Source organism: Adiantum capillus-veneris, chromosome 16 (assembly GCF_014529385.1).
Source record: "Adiantum capillus-veneris isolate H3 chromosome 16, ASM1452938v2, whole genome shotgun sequence".
NCBI lineage: Eukaryota > Viridiplantae > Streptophyta > Polypodiopsida > Polypodiales > Pteridaceae > Adiantum > Adiantum capillus-veneris.
In genome coordinates this window covers 118,077,113-118,090,600 of record NC_140946.1, presented here as the reverse complement: position 1 = coordinate 118,090,600, position 13,488 = coordinate 118,077,113, and the positions used below count along the sequence as shown (strand labels likewise).

At 46.3% G+C, this 13,488-nt stretch overlaps 1 protein-coding gene across 1 annotated transcript in view; it reads right to left on the bottom strand.

The window, feature by feature from the left end:
* Window positions 1–146: 146 nt before the first annotated feature.
* The window catches only part of LOC147439725 (emp24/gp25L/p24 family/GOLD family protein), a 72,386-nt gene continuing 59,044 nt past the window's right edge, over window positions 147–13,488 (bottom strand). The window contains exons 2-4 of the mRNA XM_086485524.1: window positions 1,289–1,475; window positions 1,107–1,214; window positions 147–603 (exon numbers count right to left, since the gene is read on the bottom strand). Coding sequence (XP_086341650.1) covers window positions 470–603; window positions 1,107–1,214; window positions 1,289–1,475 — 429 coding nt within the window. The 3' untranslated portion in view covers window positions 147–469. The remainder of the gene's footprint in view (window positions 604–1,106; window positions 1,215–1,288; window positions 1,476–13,488) is intronic.

The window sequence follows — 13,488 nt, the reverse complement described above, 5'->3', positions numbered from 1 at the left end:
CGGGAGTCGTGTGTCTTTTGAACATGTAAAAGGTTACTTTTGTGGACTCTCTCTCTCTCTCTCTCTCTCTCTCTCTCTCTCACACACACACACACACACACACACACAAATCAAGGCACATCAAGCCCTACCGATGAAAACTTGAAAAACACAAGACCCCATAGCATTTGATTGATTTGATTTGCAAAAAAATTGCATAGCCATACAGCAAGTTGATGAACAACTCCAGAACAAAATCTGAGGTTTCTACTGTAACCCTAATTCCTGATTGTTGGATCCAATTAGCAGCATGCTCAATCCCAACATCATCAACATCAAAGATCAATGAAGATGGGGCCGTGAAACATTTGTCTCAAAACTCAATTACTGGTAGCATAATTTCTTTTCAGATGTTGAAAGGTTGCTTCCCTGGTGCTACACCAATTTTTTACTACTAGTCTTCTCTATAAGTTTGCACACCTTAAGGAATCTACACCCTGTTATATCCAACCCGTTTGTTAAACATTCGACGGATGAGGTAGACTTGAGACAGGCTTGCCACAATCAGGGCCATATATTCTGCTACCGTGTAGCCGAGTAGTCGCTTCTGGGTGCTTTCAACAGCTGCAGAGAGTACACCAAAAACAGTTACAAGAGATACAGAAGCGCTGGACGACCTTAAAAACTAGTCAAAAAGGAACAGCACGAAACACAGTGTCTTCTTTGCTAGCCAGCAGTTTGAAGGCATGTGGATGTGTCCTCATGTAAACGCATGTGTGTGAACATATTGAGCATGAGAGAGAGAGAGAGAGAGAGAGTTCTCGTCCTCGAACCTATTGGACCCAAAGGAACATATCATATGGGGTGTGTGGAGCTAATAAGTGACTCTTGATACTCAAGAATTGTGGAAATGAGCGTCGCAATTGAGAGTACATATCGTGATTGGGAGAGCAGAGTGTAGAGAGAATTCATGGCTGAAAAGCAAGCTCTAATGTGATAGAAAGCTGAGAACGCAAGTAGTGTGTGATACTCAGACTTGTGAACTTGTTGGGGGCAAGAGAGCATAGAGAGAGAGAGAGAGAGAGAGAGAGAGAGAGAGAGAGAGAGAGAGAGAGAGAGAATCGTACTGTAGCGATGCCGCAAGTCGCGCGCCCGCAAGTATTGTTGTTCTGCTGAAACCGCCTCTAATGCTTCTCTCAGTTCCGCAATCTTTACATTGACAGGATTGAGATGCTCTAAGGAGAGAGGTAAAAAGTCTGTTAGAAGGGACAAATAGCCATCTTGAACCAACTCAAGAATTGAGACTCACCATCTTTGGCAAGGTCATGGGCATCAGGAATATGACCCACATGTACATAAAACGCGATATTCTCTGGTGCACTTCCTTTATTGTGAAAACAGAATTTGTATGCACCTCTTCTGGGGGCTCTGAACTCAAATTTCTCACCCGCCGTCCCTTGATGAGTCAACACCACCGTACCTGCAGGTGCTGTCACCTATACACCAAACGAGAACTTTTAGTATTTCAATACACAATTAAAGTAAAAAAAGCCTCCTGTTCCAGTCAATGTTCTGCAGAAGTTTAAGCACAAAGAGACACAAAATTTACAAGGCACGACATTTGATAGTACGACATTTACAAAATCGCAGAATGTAGATGTACAACGGACAAATTCAGCTAAACAGAAGTGTGAGTAATAGAATCATGGTAGTGACAAGGTAACCAACGCATAGCATACCAAAATCCCCACTAACCTCATTAGTACTATATAATGCATTATATATCAATATATCCTGATACCAGTTGAAAAAGGAGGTTCGCGAACCCAGGTTGGGTGAGTTTGAGCAGCGAAGTGTGTGCACGCAGGTGCAGTGCAGAGAGGCAGAAAGAGGTAGCGCTAGTTGCAAAGAAGAGGCCGCTCGTAAGAATTAGAAGTTCAATGATCTCAACTGATGAGGTTTTGGACCATTTTATTGAAATGGGCCATTGGACAACGTGAACACCTTAAAAGGAGTCCAAGAGGTATAATGCCTATACAGGCCCAAAATGGTGGGCTAAAAACATACAAAAAATATATCTGCAAAGCTTTTTTTGTTTTGTTTTCGGAGTCGGGTAGGGCACGCCCGGCCGCTCCCCTCATACACCCAAAAAGTATACAAGAAGAACGACCAGGACTATGCACCCAGAAACCGAAGGTAGACACTTTTGTCACTAGTTTCCTCTGGACTACGAGAGTTCAGAATTATCTACACTCTTAGGGCCATGACTAATCCCTTGAGAGACCCACTCGCCACTTGGATTTGGGCGTGACAGCGACCAAGTACCTCTGTTCAGAGGCCCAGGTACTGCGGGACTTGCTTTTGTCTTCCCTTTGGAGTTGCCTCCTCTAGGTAATTTATCGCTCACCTCACTAAGCTGCCTTTGAAACCCGACAGTTTTCCCCTAGGAAATGCCATACCCGCTTGGAAGGGCGTCGGCTCACAGGTGGCGTCCGCTGAGGTTGGTGATGTCTCCCTTTTGCATCTCCCAACCCCTTTTAGGTGAAGTTGACCCCCCCGGGGGGGAATGGCATTTGGGTGCTCTTGTAGCTCATCTAGCTTCGCTTGGGGAGAATTACGTCATTTCCCCCGGAAGGGATCGGATTCAAAATAACAGCATAGGAAGGGGAGTATTATCTCCCCATCCGCCTATGCAGAGCACCCAAATACCGGGGTACAACTTCACCGAGGAACTTCGCCACAGGCACGTGCCCTGTGGTTCCGTCCCTCGAGTGCAGATCACTGCGTACCCAGAAGGGCATCCGCTTCCCGCGAGCCTCCCCACCAAGGAGGATAACAATCTTTTCTTCGCGGTCCAACGAAGGGTCGATTCCATTGAAGGTGGAGTTGAATCGGTTTAGCCAACGCCCCCTAGATTCATCTACCGTCTAACAACTCATCAGCAAATGTGAAAGCGAACGAGCCTCTAACTGGGAGCACAGCGTGCAAATGCTGTGTCCGCGCATGTAACTATCAGCCAGTTTAAGTCCCCCCTACTCTCGCGAGAGACAGCATTCTCTCCTTCTTTCTATTCACTATAGTGCTCCTATTGAGCCGCAGCAGGTGTCCATGTGTTTGTTCAAAGCTGGCCTCCTTATAGGGCTCCAACGCAAGCACGAATGCCTCTCGTCCCACTTGTCCCATGCGTGGTAGCGAATTGAGCTAAAGTCAGCCCCGCTGGGATATACTTATTCATCCAATTCTCGGTTCTTGTCGTCTAGGTCCACTTCTTGAACGGTTGGTTCTTAGGCTTCTTGTTTACCAAGGAGCCTATCCAAGTAGATGAAACCGAGCGGTACTTGTCAAAAGCCCTTGCTCGTTGTCCCCCACAAAAGGCAGGTACGGGTGGTATGTTAAACTCGTGATGGAGAGTTGCCGTCCCTACAGAGGTTGACCTTGCTCCCTTTCCGAGTAACATTCGCATCCCGATGGCGACGAGGCGATCTAGAGAGTGAAGGACACGTTGGTCGTGGGCCCTCATAATTTCCGCGCCATAACAAATCACTGGATACAGGCACGCCTTAAAAACAGTCAATTGAGACCAAATAGGGATGGCTCGGTTCGCCAGTAGGTGCTGACATGCGAAGAGACTTTTCCTCCCCTTGTCCACTCGCTCTTTAACGATGCGTTCAATGGAAAAGGTCGAGTCTACGTCGATGCCAAGGTACTTGTACGTTTCACCCTCCGCAACCATCTCACCACCCAAAATAAAGATCCTCCTAGAGAGATCTTGCAGGTCGTCGTGGAACACCGTGACCATGCAAAGCTCTTGAGTAGAGCTACCTAGTGGAAATGCTCCGGAGGAGATCAGGAGTGACGTCTGGGCATTTACCCCCAACAAGTAGCACACATTCAAACAAGGAAAGAAGTAAAGATTTGTGGAAGTGTAAAGTCTAAATCTTCACCATTTCAATTCTGCTCGATCTGACATTGGTATTAGAGCTTTGAAGATTTTGCACTAATCCGCTAATCCCCGAAAAGTTTTTTTTTCTCTTGTGTGTTCTGCAATGTTTCGGTGACACTCCTACTACTCATGGAATGGCAGACCTACCATAGCACGTGGTACCGTGCGCCTTGAGCGTTGGAAAATAGCAACCACTTGTATGGGTGTTGTCACAAAGTGATGACGTGGCATGTCCTAAAGGACAGAGGCCGGACATAAAAGGGCCAACCTAGTGAAGGAAGCAGCAGAAGAAGTTGTCCAACTTATGGAAGCTTGCAGAGTAGCCTAAATCCATTAAAAAGTTGTTTCAACTTATTGCATCCCAGTTGAGGGGCCTAAAACCTTAAAATTGAAGCAGGAAACCCCACATGCATGACGAGTTGGTGATGTGGCAAGCTGTACTGACGTCTCCAATTCGCGCCGCAAATCACGTTGACATGCTGACGTGGCATACAGTATGGACAGCCCAACACTAGCTTTTGGTTACCACATGCTTTTAGACTACATGCTTTTAGACTACTGCTTTTCATCTATTGCTTTTGGCCAATGGCTTCTATAAGAGTTACCAGGGCCTCCTTTCCAGGAGACTTGCTTGGGAGCACTTTTGGTTACCACATGCTTTTAGACTACTGCTTTTCATCTATTGCTTTTGGCCAATGGCTTCTATAAGAGTTACCAGGGCCTCCTTTCCAAGAGACTTGCTTGGGAGCACTGCGGAGAGAGCGGCGGACCATTGTACTTGTTGAAGCATAATAATAAAGAAATACCGAGAAGGGGCACCAGTCTTTGGGGCCAGTACTTTTTGTCACAGACTTGGGCACCTCAAGTCGAGAATCTGACACGACACACAAGAGAATCACTTAAATACTTCACAACTTTAAAATTTGGGTCGACACAGCCCGACGTAGTTCCGTGCGCAAATGTATTGGCCCCAAAATCTGGAGCCACTTTCGGTATTTATTTTTATATTAATGCTTGAGCAACGTACAACACCCGACGGACCTCTACTCTCAGACTCTGCGTCCAGATGCTTTGTAGAGTGAGGCTTCTAGGGTCTATTTATTCTTACAAGGGATGCCCCAGAGGCAGTTAAACTCAAAAGCAACTTGTTCCAAAAGCATCTCGTCCTAAAAACTGTCAAAAAGCAGCCAGTACAATTGGTGGAAATCCGTACACGGCCACGTCAGCACATAATGTGGAAATCCGTATTGCTACCACGTGGCACCTGTCAGCGCGGATCGCGGGTCTACCGTACAACCTGCCACGTCATGAATTTGTGACATACCCCCCTCTTGAAAGAATTGTAATCGCCCTCAATTGCGCTTGCAAAATCAGACATAAGCCATAAATCAGTTCAATAGACACGGACTCTTAAGTATCGACGCACTAGATGACACAAATCCAACACTCGTACAAAGACGACAGTCACATCACATCACATTCAAGTTATATCACATAGAATCCATTCAAACCTAGGACCATGATTTCGGACAACGTATTTAGCAATTGCATCTAGATCCACACCGGACCTCACTGATGTCGAAATAACTAATCCTATATTACGATCTTGTCCATAGATTTCTTGAGACCAAAATGTTGCAAACATTTCGTCAATCATTCCATTTGCACTCAAACACAATCATGTGTGAGTAATAATTTCCGGAAATCCAATCCATCAATCAGACATTGAGTTCATACTGAACACAATGTTTCAATCATTCAGTTCTAGTTGTGTGGCCATCTCATCCCTCAGGAACTCTTGATGCGCTCACGACAGTTCCATTCAATCATTCATTATGATTCAAAATTCATGATTCTTAACGTTATCAGGTTCATTCTAGAGTTGTCATTGCTCTGAATTCATCATCATCTCATTCTCGATCCTGTTATCTATTCACAAATAGCGAGAGCTTCCATAAAACATTAGTTTCATACATAAATCAAAGTCGTCTTCAAAAAGTACTACTTAAAAATTATTCACTCATAAATTCACAAAGCAAAATAATGCCAGTTCATCCGTAATTTTTCCTTCTAGTATCTGTTCTGGAACGAGCATCTCCTCGCCCAGTTCTATTTTCAATCTGTTAGTCATTCTCATTCTTGTGCCTTTTGGGGGCACCGTGCAGATATATATCCTTGTTTCCCACATTCAAAACACTTTCCCGTTTTGAAATATTCGTCTTTCTGTTCTTTTGTCAGTCAAGGTTGTGTATCTTTCTGTAGTCTGCTTCTGTTATGACTTGTTGAAGGTTCATCTGATAGATAAGTCAAGTTACCCGAATGCATAGCAAAGCCTTGCTTAGCATGTCCCATCAACTGTTGTAGGACACAGATTTCTATAACAAGCAGTAGTCTCGTATCTCTTTGGATAGTCCACAGCAGAATCACTCGATTTGCTGCTTGAAACTGATCTTCTTAAAGGAAGAAGCAGGTAGAAAAACATCCCAAAACTTCTCACAATAAGTATCCAAAGTTTCTGCCTTGACCGTCCGAAGATGATTCAAGTCAGTAATCACGTCTCCTTCGTATTCTTGAGTGAGCCTCCACGAAGAAATAGAGAGTCTCTTGAACTTCAGCCACTTTGTCGATGCTTCTTTTCTTAACAGAAGAGTGGACCACCACGTCCATGCATTGTCTTTCAAAAAGGATGTTGCCTGTCTAATCTTGGAGTGCTCTGTATAACGACCTCCAAAAAATGCTATGTCAAACTGTTGAATAAAGGCTAAAGCCTTAGGAGCATCTCGAAACCTTGAAAAGGTTTCAAACTTTACTGCTTGTCCACCCTCTTTGAATTCCTTGGTCTTTTGACCCTTATCTTCGCGAAAATTATATTGGTTGGCTCTGTAAAAGTGCTTCCTTTTTAAGTGAAATGTATCGTCATCGGAGTCTGAACTCTTAGAAGAGGATGAATCCTCATCAAAACTGTCAGAAAAGTGTCAAGATCCGCTTTCCTTGGCCTTCTTCGTGCTCTTTCCCAATCTCTGGTTCTTTCGTCGTATCTTGCCCTTTCTAACCTCATCACTCGAGTCAGATGAGGATGAGTTGTCCAAGCTGTCAGAAGAAGATGAGGACGAATTGGACAATCCTTTGAAGCGTACATGCTTCTTCTGTTTTCTTGCATTCGCAAAAGAGGATTTTCGGCCAAAATAACCAGCCTCTGTTATCTTCTGCATGATCTCATCCCGCATCAGCAGATGCAGAAGAAGTCGACTGATTCTTTTCGGAATCCGTAAGTGTCGCGAAATAAGGGATTGGATTTCCCCATAGAAGAGAAATCGGCCGTGCTTTGATACCATTGTAACAAACTTGGACACCCCAAGTCAAGATTCTACCGCAGCACAGCAGAGAATCACTTCAAAACAGTTCAAAAAGGACGACACGGCCCAGCGTAGTTCCGTGCCAAGAGGTATTGGCCCCCAAAAACTCACGCCCCTTTCGATATTTATTTTTATATTAATTTGTGTGCAAAGTACGAAGAGCCCGCGGGTGCTCACTCTCAGTCTTTGCATCCAGATGCCAGAGAAGTGAGTCCCAAAGGCTTATTTATTCTTACAAGGGATGCCCAAAAGCAGAGCCCCAAATTAGTTAAACTTCAAAAGCAAAGTTCCAAAAGCAATTGGTCTTCCAAAAGCTGCTAAAAACAACCAGCGTAATTTACGGATTTTAGCGTAATTTACGAAAAATCCGTACGGCTTGTCAACGCTTTTTACGGAGCGTCCATACGTTGCTGCCACATCAGCATGTCAACGCGTTTTGTAGAGATCCGTACGGTCAGCAGTGTGCGTGTCCGGGGGCCTGCCATGTCACCAGTTTGTGACATCTAGTCCACAAGTGGGTTGAGCTATAAAGAGGCAAGGTTCACTCTACCGAAATTCCTCACATCGTTTTGTGGGAGAGAGGGAGCACAATGCTCCTCTTTATCTTGAAAATATGACGCAATCAAATGTTTTCTTGCCGTTCATTCTACGTTTTTGTGACTTGGTACTGAGATGGTTTTGCTAGCCAAGAGTGGTGGGCGTGTGCTATAATACCACCTTGCGTTTATCTTCTCGCCTTTGTTGAGCTTGAGGTTGGGGTTTATTGTAATTTTCTCATGACCAAGGGTTTGAGTTGATGCTACTACAGGTTTCTTTAGCTTTGTTTGGCTGGTGATGTGAACTTGGGATTTTTGTTTCTACAGTACAAGAGAAGCTATCTATAGAGGTGTCCCACTAAAGTTTCTCCTTGTCAGCGTATTGGCGGCCTCAAAAGTAGATCTTCGACCCAATAGCCGAGGTAGTCTGTTGCTTGACTCTTCTTGGCTGCCTCTTGGTCTTCATGAGTGTGTTGACTTGCCGCTGTACCGCTTCATCAAATTCATCCTCTGAGTACACCCTTTGTCTTGGTATCGTTGGTGTAGATTTCTTTAAAGCCGGATGGCGGCGCGCCATTGAGAGTGCACCTCATCAAGTGGATGTTTCGTCAAAAATTTTGCATACTGGGGATCTTTACCTTGATTATCTAAGATCGATTTGGAGAAAGGAGGAAGGAGAGAAGTGCCACTTGGCACAATATGATTGGTTTGGAAAATGGAACGGAAGCTTAAAGCAAAAAAAAAAAAAACCAGATGGTTGCGTCGTAGCATGAGGCGCAGATTGTCCAACGTAGGAGGAGCCACGATGAGAAGCTTACCTCGTGTAGACACCACAGGGACAGAAACACAGACAAGGAGAGGCTTCCCTAGAGCAGGCAAAGGCACGAGCACAGAAAGAGCAGGGTAAGAGGGATGAAAGCTGCTGCCGCTGGCTGGCCAAGAAGAGAAGATGGGCGCCTCAGTTGGATCTTCTCATGCCCAGCTTTCCACCACCTTTGGATGTGGTAGTCGAGCATGTTTTCTCATGGCTGTCAGTGCATGAGGTTTGCTAGATCCATTGCTTGTGCAAGGCCTTTGGGGGGGGGGGGGGGGGGGGGGGGGGTTGGTGGCAGGAGAGTTGCTGCCATCTCCAGACAAGGCTAAGGAATCATGGTGTAGACACCACAGGGACAGAAACACGGACAAGGAGAGGCTTCCCTAGAGCAGGCAAAGGCACGAGCACAGAAAGAGCAGGGTAAGAGAGATGAAAGCTGCTGCCGCTGGCTGGCCAAGCAGAGAAGATGGGCGCCTCAGTTGGATCTTCTCATGCCCAGCTTTCCACCACCTTTGGATGTGGTAGTCGAGCATGTTTTCTCATGGCTGTCTGTGCATGAGGTTTGCTAGATCCATTGCTTGTGCAAGGCCTTTTTGTGTGTGTGTGTGTGTGTGGGGGGGGGGGGGGGGGGGGGGGGGGGGGGGGGGGGGGGGGGGGGGGGGGGGGGGGGGGGGGGGGGGAGTTGCTGCCATCTTCAGACAAGGCTAAGGAGTCATGGTTCTTGATGCGCTCTCAGAAGACCGACAAGCAGGTAGGTGTTCGCTCCCTTACTGGGTGGAGCAGCTATAGCCAGAGTTACTGCTCCCCTTTTCGCATCCCTTTAGCTGGTGCCAAATTGTCATGCTACCTTGGTGGTTCAGATTGGACTAGCCTTCATAGATCTTCTCACCACCCATTGCATGGCCTCTATCGGTGGTCTGATTTGCACCTTTGTCAAAGCTGTGTACTTGCGAGAGTGTGATCGTCTTCTTTATAGGCTCCATGAAGCTTCTCCCTAGCCTCCCCTCTGATCGCGGATCAGAACTGGGCATTAAGATGAGCATGGCCATTGACAATCAGGACCCTTTCCGGTATTATGTGATGGTGATCGAGTATTGTATGGTGTCCTACATGAATCTTGAGGTACTCTTTGATGTCTTTGATTCCATAAGTGGAGGGCTAGAAGGTGGCATCACCCCCCATGATCAAGTCTTCTTTGACCTGCGACGGGCACAAGCGATCTTTTAAGTGCCTCTATCATCCTTATGATAGCACAATGGATGTGTTGGCATACCATATGGCAGAAGATGCATGGAGCAATATGCAGGTACGTGTTGTTTGTAATGGAGACTTTGAACAAGACCAATTCAAGAGACCACTGTTTAGAGCTGCAGCAATGTAAATGCTTGTACTTGATCACTCTAGTTAGACCAATTTATGATCAATAAAATTATGGTTTCAGGTGTTTGTATGTCGCATGGGCATCGTAGGAGGAGCCTTCTCTTCTTCCATCAGGTGTATAATATGACCTTTGTATGTGAGACAACAACATATTCGTCCCTATTATAATTGAGGGTAGCTCTCTCATGAGAGAATTCAAGAATCTGATGACGTGTTGCTGCCTTCACAAGTAGCACAATCCAAGCTGGCTACTTCATATGCAGATTTCCATGTGGATGGATCAAAAACAACTCGACTTTGATAGGCTCTATCATCCCTACGTGTTCTCTAGCTTTGGTGAGGTGTTGGGCAAAGAAGGGTAACAAGCGCAAAATAAAGGCACCGGCATTGTGGCGATCAGGGTAGGTGAGCCTTGATGAAGGAGGGGCTCAGGATAAGAAGTGCTTTTGTGGGCTTTTGTGGTGCTTAATGAGGGAGTTTTGATGGCGCATCTGGGGATGAATGGTGTGATTTAATGGAAGTACAACAGGTACAAGCATTGCAATGGTGGTACTGTGGTAGTGCCATGCGATATGTAAACAACAATTCTATGTCGCAGCAGGTATGAGACATCGTCATGTCTTGAATGGGCGTGCTACCATTGTTGACTCTAATCAGATGGAGGACACGAACCGTGGTGGTGGGCAATGGGAGCAACAAGCTGAATAGGACTACTGTTGTGGAGATGGATATGCGGACCATATTGATGTTTGACTAGTTCCAAGAGGAGCCAAACATTGATCGATATTCGTGCTTCTGAGTAGATGGCTTCCAAGCTCCGATCTTGTCGACAAAAATTATAGATTTGTGGTTCTCAATTACATAACTTACCCAAAAATTGGTAGGACACGCATAAATTTCTTGACAACTACTGAGTGCCTATGTGGAAAGTTTTCTAGATGCTCCTCGTGTTTAACAGGTTGGTTCATCATAACAACAAAATCTCATGGGGTGAGTTTGACAAGTTCAAAGCTAGAGGAGCGTTCTGTCTGGATTGTAGACTCTTGGAATACAGTGATTGCAGGATTTGCCCCATAGGGGCAGGGCTGAAAGTTTTCAGCAGATGTGAAGCAAGAGGCTCTGTCACGAGGACGTGGCAGTTATTAACCATGTCACAAGGATGTGGCTACTGCTAACCTTGGTTGTTGGTTTCTTTCCAATGGGGTTTATTTTATTTGTTTTGAGACCCTCTTTTTGAAGTAGCAAACGGTCGGACATTGTATGGCCAATGTGAACGGTGCAGACAGGAAGTGGTCGGCACTGGAATTTGTATGGTAAGAGGACGTCTAGGCTCAGAGCAAGATCATATAGGTCCCCCTGTCGCACTTACCAAGTTGGTGGATACTAGGAAGTGAACTCAATTAAGGCGTAAAGTCAAGGTGGGACTACCAACAAAAAGTATCCGACAGTTGGGCCACATTGCACTTTTGGATGCGGTCCCAATGAGGATAGATGGTCAGAAAACCAGTGGGAGCCCAACGGAAGCATCTCCTAAAATTTAGGGAATTGCTATTTTGGGCCGTGAAATGTGTTCGCGTCATTACCTCCGGTATGACTAGGGGAACATTTTATAACTCTGCCGCGAAGTCAACTGACGCGTCGGTTGGGATATTTTTAAGCGGCGAACCCGAAACGGGAAAATGCTTGTAAACGCGCCAAGTGTCGGTTTTTCTTGGACTTTCCTCATGCAGAAGAAAGGGCGCTGAATTTAGAGAAGGGAGAGGTCTCATTATGCAATCTGTCTCACAGGTTAAGAGCTATGGAGTGCTTCCTTTCCCTCTTATGTACAGTGCGGTGCCAGGAGTGATGCCCTTCACACTACGCACTGCCCTCTCTCTCCCCTACGAGCAGTATGTTATGCCCCACTAGTGGGCTTTTCATTTGACCAATGTACAGTTATGTGGGTTCATGCGCGATTGCCGAGGCAAGAGCCTCTTGCACAGGTACTCGATTAGCTAGCGGCTAATCCCCCGCAGGTACAGGTGAATTCGGAGAGGTTTCATGCTAGAAATCTCGTTCCATTCAAAGGGCAAGTAGCCCTACAGGTGCGGGAGCTCGAGGTCTTGCTACAGATGCGACCGGCACGCGAAACGGAGCCCAAAACAGGGAATTACAGCCTGCTGTGTATTTTTGCAGGTTTAGGGTTTCGGCCCTAAACGGACCCTAATACCCCCAGGAGGTTTGGGCTGCTGTACAAGTGAACTGGCGCATTTTCGGGGCAGAAAACAGAGAATTCAGCATGCTGCACATTCTCACCAGGTTTTGCAAAGTGTCCGTATGCGTCGGGAAAGTCACCTATTGCGTGGGGATACTGACTGTGAAGCGTCCTAGTACAGTTATGCTACCGAAATCGGGCCAGAATAGGTGTTTCTTAGCCTAGATTGTGCGGGCCAGCTTGTGGGAGATCACACGTTTTATTCCCTTTGATAAAGAATAAACAAATACCAAAAGGGGCGCCAATTTTGGTGCCTACAGGTTGTCGGTGTCTCCTCGGAGCATTCTAGCTCCCGAGCCATGTGTGTGATTTAAGTGTTAATTCCCGTTACACGTTACCTTTGCAAAGTACTCTGTGTGTGTCTGAAGTAAAGAATTTCGGGTGAAAGCCAACGCCTACCGCCCTACGGGCCGGTTACATGGTTCCGTTGCCGGGACATCAATCACTTTTTCCTTGAAGAGTGAGCCTGGATTGTTCAGGGTAAAGACACACAGTGCAGGAACACAGGGATTACACTATGGCCGACAAGGGGAAGGGAATTATGGAAGAGGGTTCCTCTTCAAAGGACAGGCAGGAGATTTCTATGGTTTTTGAGATTGGCGAGAGCTCACGGCCACGTCAGTCTATACCTCCTGTCAACGTGAATGTCCCTCCAGTACTACAGGGCTTTATGACAGGGCAACTTGAGGATGATGCGTTCAAGACTCAGTTAGTTGCCGCGGTGAATGTTTTTTCGCAGCTGGTGCAGAATCCGAGGTTTATGGAATTCTTGCAAGCACCACCAGTGCAACAACAAAATAGGCAACCTACGCCGCGTACGGAGCTTGTTGATGCTCAAGCCCAGGTACTTCATGTGGAGCAAGAGGAAAGGGAACATTCGCATGTTGCGGAGTCGGGGGCTCCAAAGCAGGTTCCTCCCGTGCTTGAACAGGTGGCTAGAACGCCTATTCCACAGGTTATGCCAATTCAGCCCGCCACCTTTCAGAGACAGCATGCTGTCTTGAATGGACACGGAGCTGGATACCAGGCTACGCACTCAGTTTTTCCACCACCCACGTTACATCCTGGGTATTTCGGGGGTGGATCAGTGTTCCAAAGTATGGCTGGTTATGCGCCTAGAAGTCAGCCGTACATGCCAAGAACAATGTTTGGGGGTATGCAAGGCATCATGCCAAACCCCATGTATGGTAGTATCGGCATGCAGCAGGGTTTTCAAAGCAACCACG